This window comes from Diceros bicornis, chromosome 18 (genome assembly GCF_020826845.1).
Source record: "Diceros bicornis minor isolate mBicDic1 chromosome 18, mDicBic1.mat.cur, whole genome shotgun sequence".
Taxonomy (NCBI): Eukaryota; Metazoa; Chordata; class Mammalia; order Perissodactyla; family Rhinocerotidae; genus Diceros; species Diceros bicornis.
Genome location: NC_080757.1, coordinates 26,859,820 through 26,874,730, shown reverse-complemented (window position 1 = coordinate 26,874,730; position 14,911 = coordinate 26,859,820). Strand labels below are relative to the sequence as shown.

The 14,911-nt window shown below is 34.1% G+C and overlaps 1 protein-coding gene across 7 annotated transcripts in view; it reads right to left on the bottom strand.

Moving 5' to 3' along the window:
- The window catches only part of BCAS3 (BCAS3 microtubule associated cell migration factor), a 559,119-nt gene that overhangs the window by 299,790 nt on the left and 244,418 nt on the right, over positions 1-14,911 (bottom strand). For 4 of the 7 annotated variants that reach the window (XM_058560481.1, XM_058560485.1, XM_058560483.1 and 1 more), the window contains exons 16-17: positions 12,652-12,802; positions 2,655-2,699 (exon numbers count right to left, since the gene is read on the bottom strand). In XM_058560481.1, coding sequence (XP_058416464.1) covers positions 2,655-2,699; positions 12,652-12,802 — 196 coding nt within the window. The remainder of the gene's footprint in view (positions 1-2,654; positions 2,700-12,651; positions 12,803-14,911) is intronic. The other 3 variants (XM_058560482.1, XM_058560487.1, XM_058560486.1) reach the window with 1 other exon arrangement.

Sequence of the window (14,911 nt, the reverse complement as noted above, 5' to 3'; positions counted from 1 at the left end):
TTCTTTTGATAAGCAATTCAAAAATACTGGTAGCTTAAACACAATACTACTGGCACATTAGGAGCTCAATAAATACTTGTTACTTATTTATGATATTGAAAGCAAAATTCATTTTTAAAAATTTACAATGCTTATTTCTCTTAAAATTTCTGTATTAAAAATATATCATGTGTGATTCTTTTACATTATTTTATACAGTCATTCAAACTCAAATATCCTGGAGGACGTGTGATCCCTGGAATGTATAAAATGGCTAACATGTTGAAGATGGCCTGCACAGTTAACTCTCCAACAAGCTCATTTTGTCATCAAAGAGAAAGACATTATTTTAAACGAAGTCATCTGAAACTGCATAAAATTTGTATGAAATTTGCATGACGTTTTAAGAAGAACTGCAAAAATTTCATATTCTTCCAAAATACAAATATGACCCTACAACTGGAAGTACTATAAAAATATCTATTTAGCATAATGTTTTATTTCCGAATAATAAATAAAAACATTCTCAGGTTGAATGCTAAATACCACGGAAAAATAGCAAAAACTGTTAAAACAAAGAAGCTCTTATAAAGAACATGGAAGAAGTTGTCAAATTTATATTCATTTTGCTGCCTTAATTTGAGGTTTCATTAAGATCTTAATGGGAAAAACATGCACCACTAGTAAAGGAATGTATTTAAGGAGGATCTTTTAGGCTAGTATAAGTGACTAAAAACGAGTTTCTTGTGAGCTAACGATGGCATCAAACAAACCACAAAGCAGTCTTCTAAGAGACAGGCAATGATTTAAAAGTCTACTATATTTCATATATCCCTTTCTTTAATCTGGCTCTTTTAATCTTGTTTCAACTTCAAATCATTTCTGGTTGACAAGTGCCTTTGCTTAAATTTGAGGAGCACATAAGCTGTTGAAGGAATGGCTTTTTCTTATTTAACATACAATATTTGTTACTCCATTTTTACTTCTATGCTAAAACTTCAATCTTTATTAACATACTAAAACTCTTTTCTTTGTACTTAGAATGAGAAATTTACCCTAAGATGGAATTTAATTCTAAGTTTAGGCTACAAAGAAATGTTGTCATATGTTGAATCTGGTATTTAAAAACTGACTGCTCACTATAAGCTCCTAAGGAAGATCCAAGTATCTTATTTGTTTTTGGAAGAAATCTGGTTAACAAAAAGAATACAGATTGACTTTCACAGAATTTGTACTCCTTTATACCCTGAATTTGTCTAGAATGGTTTCACAATCTGTGTCCTAATTTTGATGCTGTATTTCAAGGAGGAAGTTTTTATAATGATTTGTCATCCTATTCTTACATGATGATGAAATTTTCAGATGTTCCTGTGGCATATGAACGCTGAAATTAGTTTGTGTCAAGTTATACTGTACCTTAAGCTTCTTTTTGTCCAAGAGAAAAAAGATTGGAAGGGTTTTTTCTAGTGTAGTGGGACCGTATGTACAATTCCCAGTAGCAGTTAGGAGAACTACACATGTATGTGCAGAACTCTTTTAAGTATTCTGACTAAATCTGTAAAATTGATATACATTCTCCAAAACTTCCTTTTGGCTTACTTATCCTTAAAAGCAAAAAACATGATCTGATTTAAAGAAGCTTCTTTTCAACAACAGTATTTTCCCCTTAAACAAGAAAAGAAATAGTAGCAGTAGCAGTTAGCATTTACTGAGCTCTGAATATGCGCCAGGCACCATTCTAAGCAATTTATGTTGTCAGTTCATTTAATCCTCACAATGAACCTATGAGGTAGGTGCTACTGGTAACTCCATTTAATAGGTAAGGAAACCAAGAAAAAAAAAGGGTTTTAGAAAATTACCCAAGATCATACAGGTGGTAAATGTGTGAGCTGGGATTTAAGAGCTAGGCAGTCTGATTCTGAGCCCCGACTCTTAAAACTATTATGTTAAACATACTATACCAGGTTCTAAAGACATTCTACTTCACATCTTTACATAAAATTACATTAAATATACTCTGTTTCTTTTCAATGATCATAATGTCTAAGACTGACAAAGTTGTAGTTTATGTATTGTTATATAAGAATTTACTAAACAAACAACGTGAGTAGGTACTAATAACTCAAAATAATAAATTATTTAGAGTTTTTATGTGAAACACAAATTTCCTCATCATGTAGCTCCTTAAATAACTAAACAATTCAAAATAGAACTGACTCTTATTCCTTTGGCACCAAATAAAATACAGCAAAAATTTATAGAGTATTTTTAGTATACCTTAAATATATTTGTATTTCAAAATAAATGATGTCTTCAAATGTTCAGCTTTTGAACATTTGAGCTTCTATCACTATAATACTCAAAGCTTTAAACTTGGGTGTTAGCCTTGTCTTTTAATATACACTAGCAGTATGAGAGAATTCTTCTAATTTCTTTTTTTAAATATTAATCTGTGATTTTTTTTTATTTGACTTTTCAAGAAATGAAGTGAAACCAAGAAAACTGCTCTTTTGAAGCTTAAATAACAACATTCATGTCCCATTTACAAATTATTCAGTAATTTGGTGCATCTATCTGTGATCAGGCCATGCAATTGAAAACAAAAGTACAAAACAGAGTTACTTTTGGAGAGTACAGCAAATGAAGTAGGCATGCGGGACTGAACTGGGACTCACCATGGAGCTTTTATGGAAAAACACCCCGCTCCAAACAGATAAGGCCTTCATGGAAAAGGGGGGAAAATGCACAAAAAATTAGAAGAAAACTCATTTAACATTAACAAATACATGTATATCATACTGTGATCGAGTATGGATAAAATAACTGAAAAAATTAGTAATCATTTGCAATTCTGCTGTAGATACTCACGAGTCTGATATAAGCAATAAACAGAATGCTCTGTGGTAACAAGTCCCTTAATTTTCACAGGGTTAGATATTTCAAAATGTTCTCTTTCTCCCCCTTTTCTGGAGCACCCCTTAGGGTTCCTAAGGTAAAATAAAATAAAGTTCACTACGGAGGCCCTTTAAAACAAAGTACAAGTTAAATGGAATAATCGGATGGAGAAAAGAGTGGGATCAGTAGCAACAGATGCGTGGTTGTGTGACACGAAATGTTTAAAACTAGCCAAAGATAACTCAATAAAAAATCGGATAAGCATTGTTTGCTGTTCACCGGTTGCAGTCTCAGAAGCATAGAAAGCAAGCATATATTTTCTAAGCTACTTATTTACAGTAAGTTGAACTGCACATTGCTGGCCAAAGGAATAAACACAAAATACAAGTAGTATGATTTATTTCCATGTAGGGTCATATTCCAGGAAATTAGCCTTTCTCTTAACAGCAATATAAGAGGCTAGCTTCCTCTACCTGGCCTGCATTGGGCTAGTCTGGAACACAGTAAACAAAGCCACAATTGCTTGTTTTAAATACAACTGGAGATACAGTCAGACTTCAACATTACACACATTGCTTCTTAATGTTCTGTTCACAGCATTTAAGACACGCTATGCATATTTACACGCAAAGAAGATTGACTGATTTCATTATATCCACAACCAAATAGTGCTGTAGCATCTGACATTTGGAAGCAAGACACAAATAAATCTAGAAGGAAAGCACACTGGCAAAACTTGGGTATTTTGTTCTTCAACTTTGGTGCTAGGAACATTAAAAAAAAAAAAATCCTGCTAATTAGCATTAATCTCCCAGTGAATTGAGTATATGTGACCACAAACTGAAACTTGAGGAAAATGTTTTCACAACACTGAGTGCATTTCTGAGGACTGAAGCACAGAAGATACAAAGAAAGGAACAGAAAAGAGATACTAATTAGAAGAATGAGTAAGATGGAAAAACAGAGATATTGGGGGGAAAAAAGAAAGAAAGAAAAGGAAAGAAACTTTAGAGATGGTGTCGATGCAAAGCAAGGAAATCTCCATCTCACAGTTAATGATAAGACCACAAGCAGAGATATGATGTCATCATCTACATTTAAAACAGTGGATTTTAAACTTTTTTTGGCTGTGACCCATAGAAATATATTTTAAGGTGCAAGCTGGTGTGTCATGAACATACAAATTGAAACAGCCACTTAATGAATGTGGTTTTGTTTGTAATCAACTTAATTATTTTCTATTTCAATGTTTTGTAAACGTTAATGTTGGCATTTAGTTACAATAAAAATTAACGCATATTCTAACAGGGTAGGTCTGGCTAGGTCTATATTTCTAACAAGCTCCCAGGCAATGTCAAAGCTGCTTGTTTGCAGAACCAGTAGCAAACATGCATGTTATTCTATTCTATTTCATTAATGAAAAAATTAGTGACAATCTCCTTATCTGATTTCATGATTCACTAATTACATCAGAAACAAAATGTTACTGGAGGTCACCCTGCACTTGGACAAACACTGATTTAAATAACTGAGACCACTTAAAGACTCCAGTCTCTCAACAGCATAGTGATGCCATGCAAAAATGATCAGCAAATGGAAGGTTTGATACGTTTCCATATGCCCACAAACACTTCCAAAATGAAGAGGTTATTGTTGGCACACAGTATTCAAATTCCTTTAATTTTCTTTCTTAGACAGGACACCTGAAATAATCAAATAGTTCAAATGATTCTAACAGAAGCGCTTGCACTCTGGAACATCTAGGCATGAGTTGCTCTTTAGTGTATATTATATCAATTCTGGACAGTCTCCTATCTCATTCCAAATATCAGAATACAGCTGATTCGCTGTAAAGAATTTGAAAGTTTTATCTTAGTCCTTTATGACTTAAACAGCTTCTCTATTGACCCCAAACACCAACCAAACAAAAATGAAACAAAACCTTAACATTTCTACATTTCAAAAAACCAGCTGATGTTCCCCACCTATAGAGCCAGGAGATAGCTTTTTCCAGGGTTAGGTTTCCTTATATATAAAAAGAAAACATATATTAGCCAAACAAACTAAACACAAGCTTAAAAAAAAATCTCCTAGATTTTCCTTTCCAGGCAATAGCAGCGTGTTACGAACAAGATTTCTACGGCTATTTCCTTCCCCACAATCCCAAAATGCACTGTTAATTCTCCAGACACTGTAGTAAACCGGCCTGTACTAAATATAAACAGCAGCACTGTCAAGTTTAAAGACAATACCGTTCTCACTGCTCACGACATAACCCAGTTGTGTGAGTTAAAAAGTTATCGTTCTTCAATCAAATAAGGATCTACTGGCTCACACAGCTCAAGGAGAAAACAGGCTGGGGAAACAGGATGAGGACCCGCTTTAGTATGTACACTTGGCATGCTTCCAATCTAGACTCACCCACTGCTTACCCACTCCTACAAACTGGACCTCTGCCACATACGTGTAGAAGTAGAGCCACAAACTCCAAAGAATTAGAGTGACTGATGTAATTACTGACTTTGTACGGGTAGTGTCAGCTGTTCTTTTGAAATGTGCCCGCTTCATCTTTCCTCAGTAGCAAAAGAATGAAAATATAAAGTCACAAAGGACAAGTCCGTGCTCCAGCTGTCTTCACCTATGACTTCCCCTCCTCCTCCAAAATCCCACAGTTGTAGTTTTATATGGGGGGGATGGAAGGAGGAAAAGAGCATGTGAGTGGGAGTGTATGTTGAGTTAAAATTGTCTGCACTGACATATGCAACTCAAATGATCATATTCAGATATTAAGAATTTGTGTTTTTCAAACACTATGAAGTTTCAGAAGGTTTAACAATCCTGCCATAAAAAACCTATTCACTTTGTCATGCTTATGTCCTTTTTAAGCTTAATTCTCATTGAAAAACATCAAGATTGGCCAAGAGACTAAAAATCCAGAAATATTTATTATAGACTTATTTACAGTCCAGCGTGAAATGACTTGGCCTTTGGTTCTCAAAGGGTTTCTTCTGGAGATTCTCAGAAGACAGGAAGGAACTGTGTTTTATATCATTAATGCTATGTAAGTCTTTAAACTCTGGTTCATTTTGTTGAATGCTACATAGTACCACAAAAGCTTTGGTTTTACTAGCTGAAAACAAGGCAAATGTGAAGATTTTTTAAACGTAAGGAAAAAGTAAAACTGGATTTGATTTGCTGAAATTCTCTATAACTTGACTCTAGTGCTAAAAGGTATTAATAATGATTAGGTTCAATCATCACCACAGTTAAAGACATAGGTGGAGTCTAAGAGAAAAATTCTATAAACATACTCTGAAAGTCCTATTTTTCAATCGATCATGTCCTACAAGAATTCAGGTATTATCAATTAGACAGCAGAATGAGCTCATATAAATATTAAATGTACTAAATAGAGAAAAAGTAGAGAAAAGGCTAGATAAAAACATTATGTGTAAAATTGGAAAGTAAAGCCCAATTCTCTAACAATATATTCTAGGAACTCTAATGACTCTGCTACATTCTGTGCGCCCCTAGTTAACCAGTAACTGAAATGGACTCACATTTCCCACATGCATATGAGCAAATTAGTCCTCATGTCATTTTCAAGTGTTACTTTTAATTTTTCATTAATTTAATTTTAACAGTTCCCTACTAAAGAGACCTACAGCACTGTTGGCTTTCAAATTATTGATCTGTAAGGCAATTGAAGCCGACATTGACAGGTAAACTGTCTAATTTGAGATCTATTCAACATGCAAATTTAAATTACAAACTCAAGATTTTCATGAGAAAAACATTTGATATTGTACAAATTCTGCCAAATGTAGCAGAAGAGAGACTAGAATTGCATAAATAGATTGTCAAATTTCTGTAGAAAGTTATGCCTCCTGACTTGTAATACAGTATACAGTAGATTTCATCCAAAAAAAAAAAAATCCACAGATTTACGGTAAAATGGAACAAACAATGGTGTGGTTTAAGTACTCTACTGATTTAGCACCAAAATTGGAAACTCAAACTATGGTAAGTATAATGCACATGTAGATACATCCACATCCATTCTAATGAAAATACATTGTCCATTATTTTATATCTGGAACCCAATATTCATAGCTTAGCTATCAAGAACTAATACCTAGATAAGACAGGACTGGGAAGTGGAGAATTAACATCTGCTATTGTATCTGTTGAGTCTTTCTCCATATCTTTCCCATTTAATTCTCAGAACTTCGCCTATAAGGTTTGGGGCCAAGCCAAACTGTCTAGATAAGCCAAGGATAGACCTAATTTAATTAGAAGAAGGAATAGACTTTCTTCAAAGCCTACTATATGCCAATGTCATCTACTCACTTAGCAAGCTCTGATGGCAGATTTGGTCTACAAATTTCAACTAGAGATAATCAAATAAATGTTAATAAATGCTTGCATTTCTAAATAAGAAAAATCATCTACATCTTCTAAATGGAGATCTTGCTCAGCACTGGCCTAGGGCTCAACAGTGAGTGAGGCTCATAAATTAGGTAATGAGATCAACAACCTGGTGGGAACTCATACACGTAAGGCTGAAAGATTATAATCCATATATATAAACTTTTACTTTTCAGATGAAGAAACTTACCTAGGACACACTGGTACCAGGTGGCAGAACCAAGATGAGAAGCCAGGGCTTCAGATTCCTAAGTCAATATTCTTCCACTACATTACCTAACCTACTTCTACAGGGTTGGGCCCAAGGTTCCTAAAACCTACCTCCAATTGCTCACAAAGAAAGGAATAAATGTCAAGATGGGGGGAGAGGAAAGGAGCAGGAAGCTGCTCCATTTAAGGAAAAGGAAATCTATGAAAGACAACAAATCATCTCATGTTTACTTCATGAAAAATGATCGGCCAGTTAAGAGCAGGGAAGTAATTTCATTCCCAATTTCTATATTTTTTATTCCCACGAAATTACTCTCATCTCTTTTTTTTTGTTTGTTTGGTTTTTTTTGTGTGCGTGTGTGTGAGGAGATGAGCCCTGTGCTAACATCTGCCAATCCTCCTCTTTTTTTTTTTTTTTTTTGCTGAGGAAGACTGGCCCTGGGCTAACATCCGTGCCCATCTTCCTCCACTTTATATGGGACACCGCCACAGCATGGCTTGCCAAGCAGTGCGTCAGTGCACGCCTGGGATCCGAACCGGCGAACCCCGGGCCGCTGCAGCGGAGCGGTGCGCACTTAACCGCTTGCGCCACCGGGCCGGCCCTCTGATCTCTTTTTGGAATTCACCGTTCTCCCGCTTGTGCTCACAAAATGATGTGTATATATTAATAATTTTAGATTTAATGCACATAAAATTAAGCACACTGATGAAAAATTATCTATTTAGTAAATTTTTACATAGGAAGCATTAAAAAAACTTTATTACTTACTTGATTCATTAATTCAACCAAACATCTATGAAATGCTACATAATAAATCCCTACTACAAAAACTTGACATGCTAAAACAAGGAGCAAGGAGTTTCACTTTTAATAGATGAAGAGAACTGTTCTTATTTACATATGATAAAAACATGATGGAGGTCTTTCCAATCCTCTAGTCTTAGACTGGAAAAAAACAAATGCTGTCTGAATGAGTGACTGTTGAACCCAATGATTTCTAGCACATCTTTTGCCTTCATCAATGTATATCGTAGTAGGGTTAAGCAACAGCTGTTGCCAAAAGAGGCCTTATTTCCTCCAAGGGCTGCTTCAAGGTACAGAACATGAAGGTGTAAATACATCTGTCTTTTGCCATTTGTAGTTCTATTGGCCTTGTGCATGTCTTGGAGTAAGACAGATGGTCCCTGACATTGCACAGGCTTTCAGGGATATATATTTCCAAAAATAAGAGGGCAGATGTGAAATATGGTAAGCACACGTTTTATCCCCTCAAGGTTTGAGTTGAGGCTTCCATCTCAATTTGGTTATTTAAATATAGGATCCTAGGCAATCCTTGGAAATCTGTGTGCTAGAAATACAACTCTTTACGTTTATTTTATGCCTTTATGCCAAATATCTAGGACATGGAACAAATAAATGTTGCTCTAACCTAAGTAAATATATAATTTTACTAGATATATTATCAGGTATATTGGAAGTAGTCATAGAATTTACATGTCTATAAATGAGCCAGCTCTGTGTCCTCTTTCTATAATCCATGTCAAATATTTCTTGTTAATTTTATTTTTAAAATGCTAAGAAAGGCATTTCATAGAAGCAAAGTTAGAGTAAATTAGAATTTCCAGAATGAAAAGAGACCTGGAAAATGAAAAGCCCCTTTGCTCATCACTCTGTTGACCTTAATGTGACAATCAAAATTCCCAGTAAATATAACAAAATCTAATAGATATAAGGCAAATTAGCTAACTTCAGTCTTGAGAATCGGTCATAGTAAAAATTTTAAAAATAAAAATGAAATAAATATAGCCTTTAAAATCTAATGGGATGAATCTAATATGAAATGTCTGGAATTTGCTTCAAATCTCAGTGTATGTCAAAAATGGAAATTCAGGGAATATATTTTGTTCTCACAAAACAAATATTACTTTTGGTAAGGCAAAATACATGTATTTCAATGAAAATGCTAAATTTTAAGATAATAAAACCACAACTTACATTCTGAAAATTCTATGACCAAATGTTTGGGTGACTTATAGTAAAAGAATTATAAGGAAAGTCATAATAGCAATTTCTGAACATAATTAACAAACCTTCCAGAAGGTGGCTTAAGGGTGTTAAGTTTTATCATCTAGCAAGAGCCAAGTGTAAGTTATGAATACTATCATCAAAGTGTTGATAGGTCACTGTAATCTGTGTTAATAGGAAGGGAATGAAAAAATAGTAGGAGGGGAGGGGGAAAAAAAGAATAGTAGGTAGGGAGGGGAGAAAACAGTAGGTGGGGTAATTTGTGGTGCACTAAAGTTCTGCTACAAGTAGAGAATTCGTTACAGACAACAACTATATTAAAAAAACTAGGGGCTGGCCCAGTGGTGTAGTGGTTAAGTTTGCGCACTCCGCTTTGGCGGCCTGAGGTTTGCAGGTTTGGATCCTGGGCGCGGACCTACACACTGCTCATCAACCCATGCTGTGGCGGCGTCAAATATGTAAGATAGAAGAAGATTGGCACAGATATTAGCTCAAGGACAATCTTCCTCACAAAAACAAAACAAAACCTAATAAAATGACTTAAAAGATCTGTTCTTTTGATAATTGTACTATGGTTATATAAGAGAATATTCTGGTCTTAGAAATTACATATTGAAATTATGTAGGAATAAGGGGTTACTAAGTCTAAAAATCACTCTGAAACAATTTAGGAAAAACCTGTGTGTGTGTGGGCACGCATGTGCACACGAATGCTAAGGCAAATATGTTAAAACTGTTAACATTTGGGAAATCTGGGTATACAAGAATTCCTTTTACTGGTCTTATAACTTTTTTTATAAGTCTGAATCTATATAAAAATTTAAAAAATTAGAAACCAAGTACTCATTATGGGACAAATACTAATTATTCTCTCTAAACATTTCAATACAGGACATGCTAAAAATAATGTTAAAACTTGGCAAAACAAAAATGGTTGGACAATTGAGATAAAAAGCCTAGTCAACATATGATGCATGTATCTTGAACTAATATTAATTTCAAAGCATATAATTCAAAATCATATCACTTAATTCATTACTAAATAATTATTAAATTGTCTATAATATAAGGGAGAATAATATACATGCTCTAAAATTTTAGGATTTTGTGACCAAGTTTTTAAAAAGAAAAGGAAACACAGAATTTATCTAAGTTCATAAAGTAGGGTAGCATTGGAAGACACCAGATGATTAATAGTTTCTACCCATCTAAGAGCAAAGAGAAAGAGAGTAGTGAGAGAGTGAAAGAGAGTGAGGGAGAGATTTTATCTTTTTATTACGGAAAATTTCAAATATATACAAAAGTAGACTCACTTTCCAACCCTCCCCACAAATATTTTGAATTAAATTCTAACATATGATTTCATGCTTAGAACTTCAGTCACTATCTTAGAGATGTATTTGGAGAAGCTTATTCAAAAAAGAGAGCTAATTCTTTGCATCATAAAAACAGGATAGCTCTTAAGTCTTAAAAACAACAACAGCAAACACCAGAAACAAAACTAAAATTAAATATAAGAAGAATAATTTTGAATATTCTTTCACTTAGGAAAGACAGACAAAAACTGATAAGTACTTTGTAGAACTGTACAGTGCTGGGTTGAATCAAGAAGGTACAATTATGTATTGACTCACTTCTGTGAGTGAAAAACTAACTTTAAAATTATGATTCAAGATTTAGTCCCATTTTTATTTAATTCTACATCCCAGAAATATAACATCATATGAACAAAAAAAGGAGCTAATAGTATACATAAGTTCACAACTCCTTTACTATTCATAGCCACGCATTTATTTTAAGGAAACTAACAGAGGAAAGGGAAGTCAAAATTCTATTTAAATTACACTACTACTGAACATAAAGAGTTAAAAAGCTGAAATCAATTAAAAGAAATGCAGGCCAAATGATCTGTTATCACAAAACGTCTGATTTGGGGCCTAGATTTGCTGTAACTTTTCCTCTTTTTTTCCTTAATATACTAGATACTCAATTTTGTTTCTGCATTCAGCAATAGGATCACTTTGCATACAAACACCACTCCACTAGGTAGAGGGTCAACTTCTGTGTTTTGGTGAAATCTGGAGCTCAAAGGCCTCCTCCTTGAGAATGAGTATTTCTTCTCACAAAAGTGACTTCTGTATACACTTCACCACCTAGCATAACAATATTAAGGCACATGATATAGCAGCCAAATAATTTAATCTATTCGTTTTGTTGGGAAAATCCTTAAGACTATTGGAAGCCAAGATGGGGTTTTCTCCTGACTACAGAATTTTAAGACAGTTGTTCCATTTCAAATTAGGTTAAACTTCAGGATTGCTTATTGATAAAAATAGGTAATTTGCTTATAGACATATATATTTTATGGTACAAAATGGAATTTCAGAGTTATTATACAATTGAATATCTAATGATATCTTAGACATAGCACTTTATTTTCAGGAACCCAAGAAGTGATAATTTTATATATCTAATAGGTAGGAATCTAAAAAAATTTTAAATAGCTAAAATAAGCATAAAGATATCAAGTGAGCCATCAAAAATCTTTGAGGATGTTAATGACGAATATTGAGTAAAGTCCAAATCTTAGGACTCTGGCTTTTGAAAACTACCCATAATATCACATTGTCCTGACACTAACGACAGATTATTATATGTGAATTATAACTCAATATAGAAGATTTTTAAAAAGTATTAGAAACATGGTTGTCGTCTAAAGTTCTCTCCTTAGTATTTGTGTCAGTCAAAATTTGGGAATCATTATAAATCCAAATCGTGTCCAAAAAAAAGCAAGAAAATGAAACTGTACTTTCAGACAAAGCTACAAGGTAGCAAGTACAAGACTGAGTAGATGGATCTGGTTTTTATTAGACAATACTAGTTTTCACAACTTGTCACTGCCTTGTTTTTTCTGTGAATGTGTGTGTACATGGTTGTGTGTGAGTACGTTTGTGCATGTTCTATACTTTGTACTTAATCTGCTGCCATTAAGTTTCATGTGGGCTGGAAATGAAGAACATAATCAAAACCACCCAAAGAAAAAGTATGTTTTATTTTTATGTATTCAATCCCCTAAAACTGCTATTAAAAAGGTATCAAGCCTGAGGCCTTACCCTGTTCGTTTGGTGATGGTCCCCAGTGTCATTGGCTGCTTGATTTGTGCAAGAGGCATCAACACCATCAAGCTGGGGAGAGGAGAGAGCCGAGGGTTCCCAGGGTTGTTGTTGGCAAAATTATTGTAGGAGTCTTGGCTGTTCAGTTTCCCTACAAAGAGAAAAATAAAGAAAAGCATCACCAAGAGAAGTTTCCTTCTGTGATAGGGTTTGCAGTGACTCTACTAATCATTTAAGAAAGTTATCAAAGACAGAATTGATTCTAAAAGAATCATGGTTATATGGATGGGGGAAAAAACCAAAAGATACTGGTAATACCAAGTGTGACTTGATTAAAAACAGAGACTTTAGTCTTTGGAGATGGAGGAATGGAGGATACAGAATTGGATAGAGGTTAAATGGTTATACAAATAATTAGTATAAAATTTAATTATAATTTTACGGCATTATAAAGAAATATAGGATAGTAAGAGAAAATAAAAGATCTAAATGAGTCTGGAGGAAGTATGGAGCATTTCCCTAAACAGGCTTGACAGTAAGAGGGGGAATATTCCAGCCATGGCAGCCTGTGAAGGCTCGGAGGGCACAAGAAACATGAGTCATAAGAATGAGTATCCATAGAGAGTAGCATCAGAGACATAGGACGAGACTGACCAAAGTCATAGGCAAAAACATCGCCTTCCTCCCAATATCTACCACTCCCCACTATAAAATTAAAAAATATATCGACACGTTTCCCTTTATTTTATGCTGGGCATTAATATCAAAAACAAAAAGAATAGTCATTATGAGTTGCTAATAACCAGGAAAAAAATAAATAAATAAAATTTTAATTTATTAAATTTTAAATTTAATATGTGAAATAAAATCTGATCTGCTGAGAGAGTAATTACTCTCAGCTCGCCAGTAGGCCAAACTCTTCTTATGCACTTATCTTTTCTCCCTCCTCATGGTTTTGCATTTTCCAGAATGTCCTATACATGAAACCACCAAATATGTAGCTTATTGGGTCTAGCTTCTTCCACTTGCCAATAAGCATCTGAGATTCATCCACTCTACGTTTTCCTGCATGGGTCAACAGCTCTTTTCTTTTTTATTCCTGAGTATGATCCCATTGTACGGAATTACTTCAATTTGTTTATCCAGTTATTAGAAAAAGGACATGTGGTTTGTTTCCAGCTTTTGGCTTCTATGAATAAAGCTGCTATAAACATTTGTGTATAGGTCTTTGTTATGAATGTAAGTTTCTTTTTTTTTTTTGGGCAAATAATGTAGGAACGGAATTGCTGGTCATAGTAATTGAATGTTTGCATGGACATAATAATTGTATGTTTCAGGTTATGAGAAAATGCCAAAGAGTTTGACAAAGTAGTTGAACCATTTCACATTCCCACCAACAAAGGATGACAGTTCCAGTTCTTCCGCTTTCTCACCAGAATTTGTTCTTGTCCCTTTTTTTGATTTTAGCTATTCTGGCTTTTATTTGGATTTCTCTAATAACCAATGTTTAGCTTTTTTTGTTGTTCATGTACTTATTTGTCATCCATATTTCTTCTTTGGTAAACTGTCTTTTCGAATCTTTTGTCCATTTTAAAAACTGGGTTAATATTTTTGCTGAGATATAATTCATAGACTATGAAATTCACCCTTTTAAACTGTACAGTTCTGTGGTGTTTAGTATGTCCTACAAGGCACTACAATCATGATCACTAATTTCATAACATTTTCATCACCTAAAAAGAAAGACCATACACATTAGCAGTCACTCTTCCTCTGCCCCACCCCTCACGGTTTTTGACAACCAGGAATCTCCTTTCTGTTTCTATGGATTTTCCTATTCTGGATATTTCATATAAACGGAATCATACAATATGGCCTTTTGTGACTGCCTCTTTCACTTAGTATGTTTTCAAGGTTCATCTACATTGTGCCATGTATCAGTTCATTCCTTTTTATAGCTGAATAATATTCCATTGTATGAATATAATGCATTTTATTTATCTGTTCATCAGTCGATGAATATTTGGGTAGTTTCCACTTTCAGACTATTATGAATAATGCTTCTATGAACATTAGTGCATAGGCTTTTATGTACACATGTATTTTCAATTTTGGGAGGTATATACACCTAGAAGTAGAATTGTTGGGTCTATATTTAACCTTTTGAGGAACTGCCAAACTATGGCTGCACCAATATGTGAGGGCTCCAACTTCTCCACATCCTCAACAACACTTGTTATTGTCTATCTTTTTTATTTTA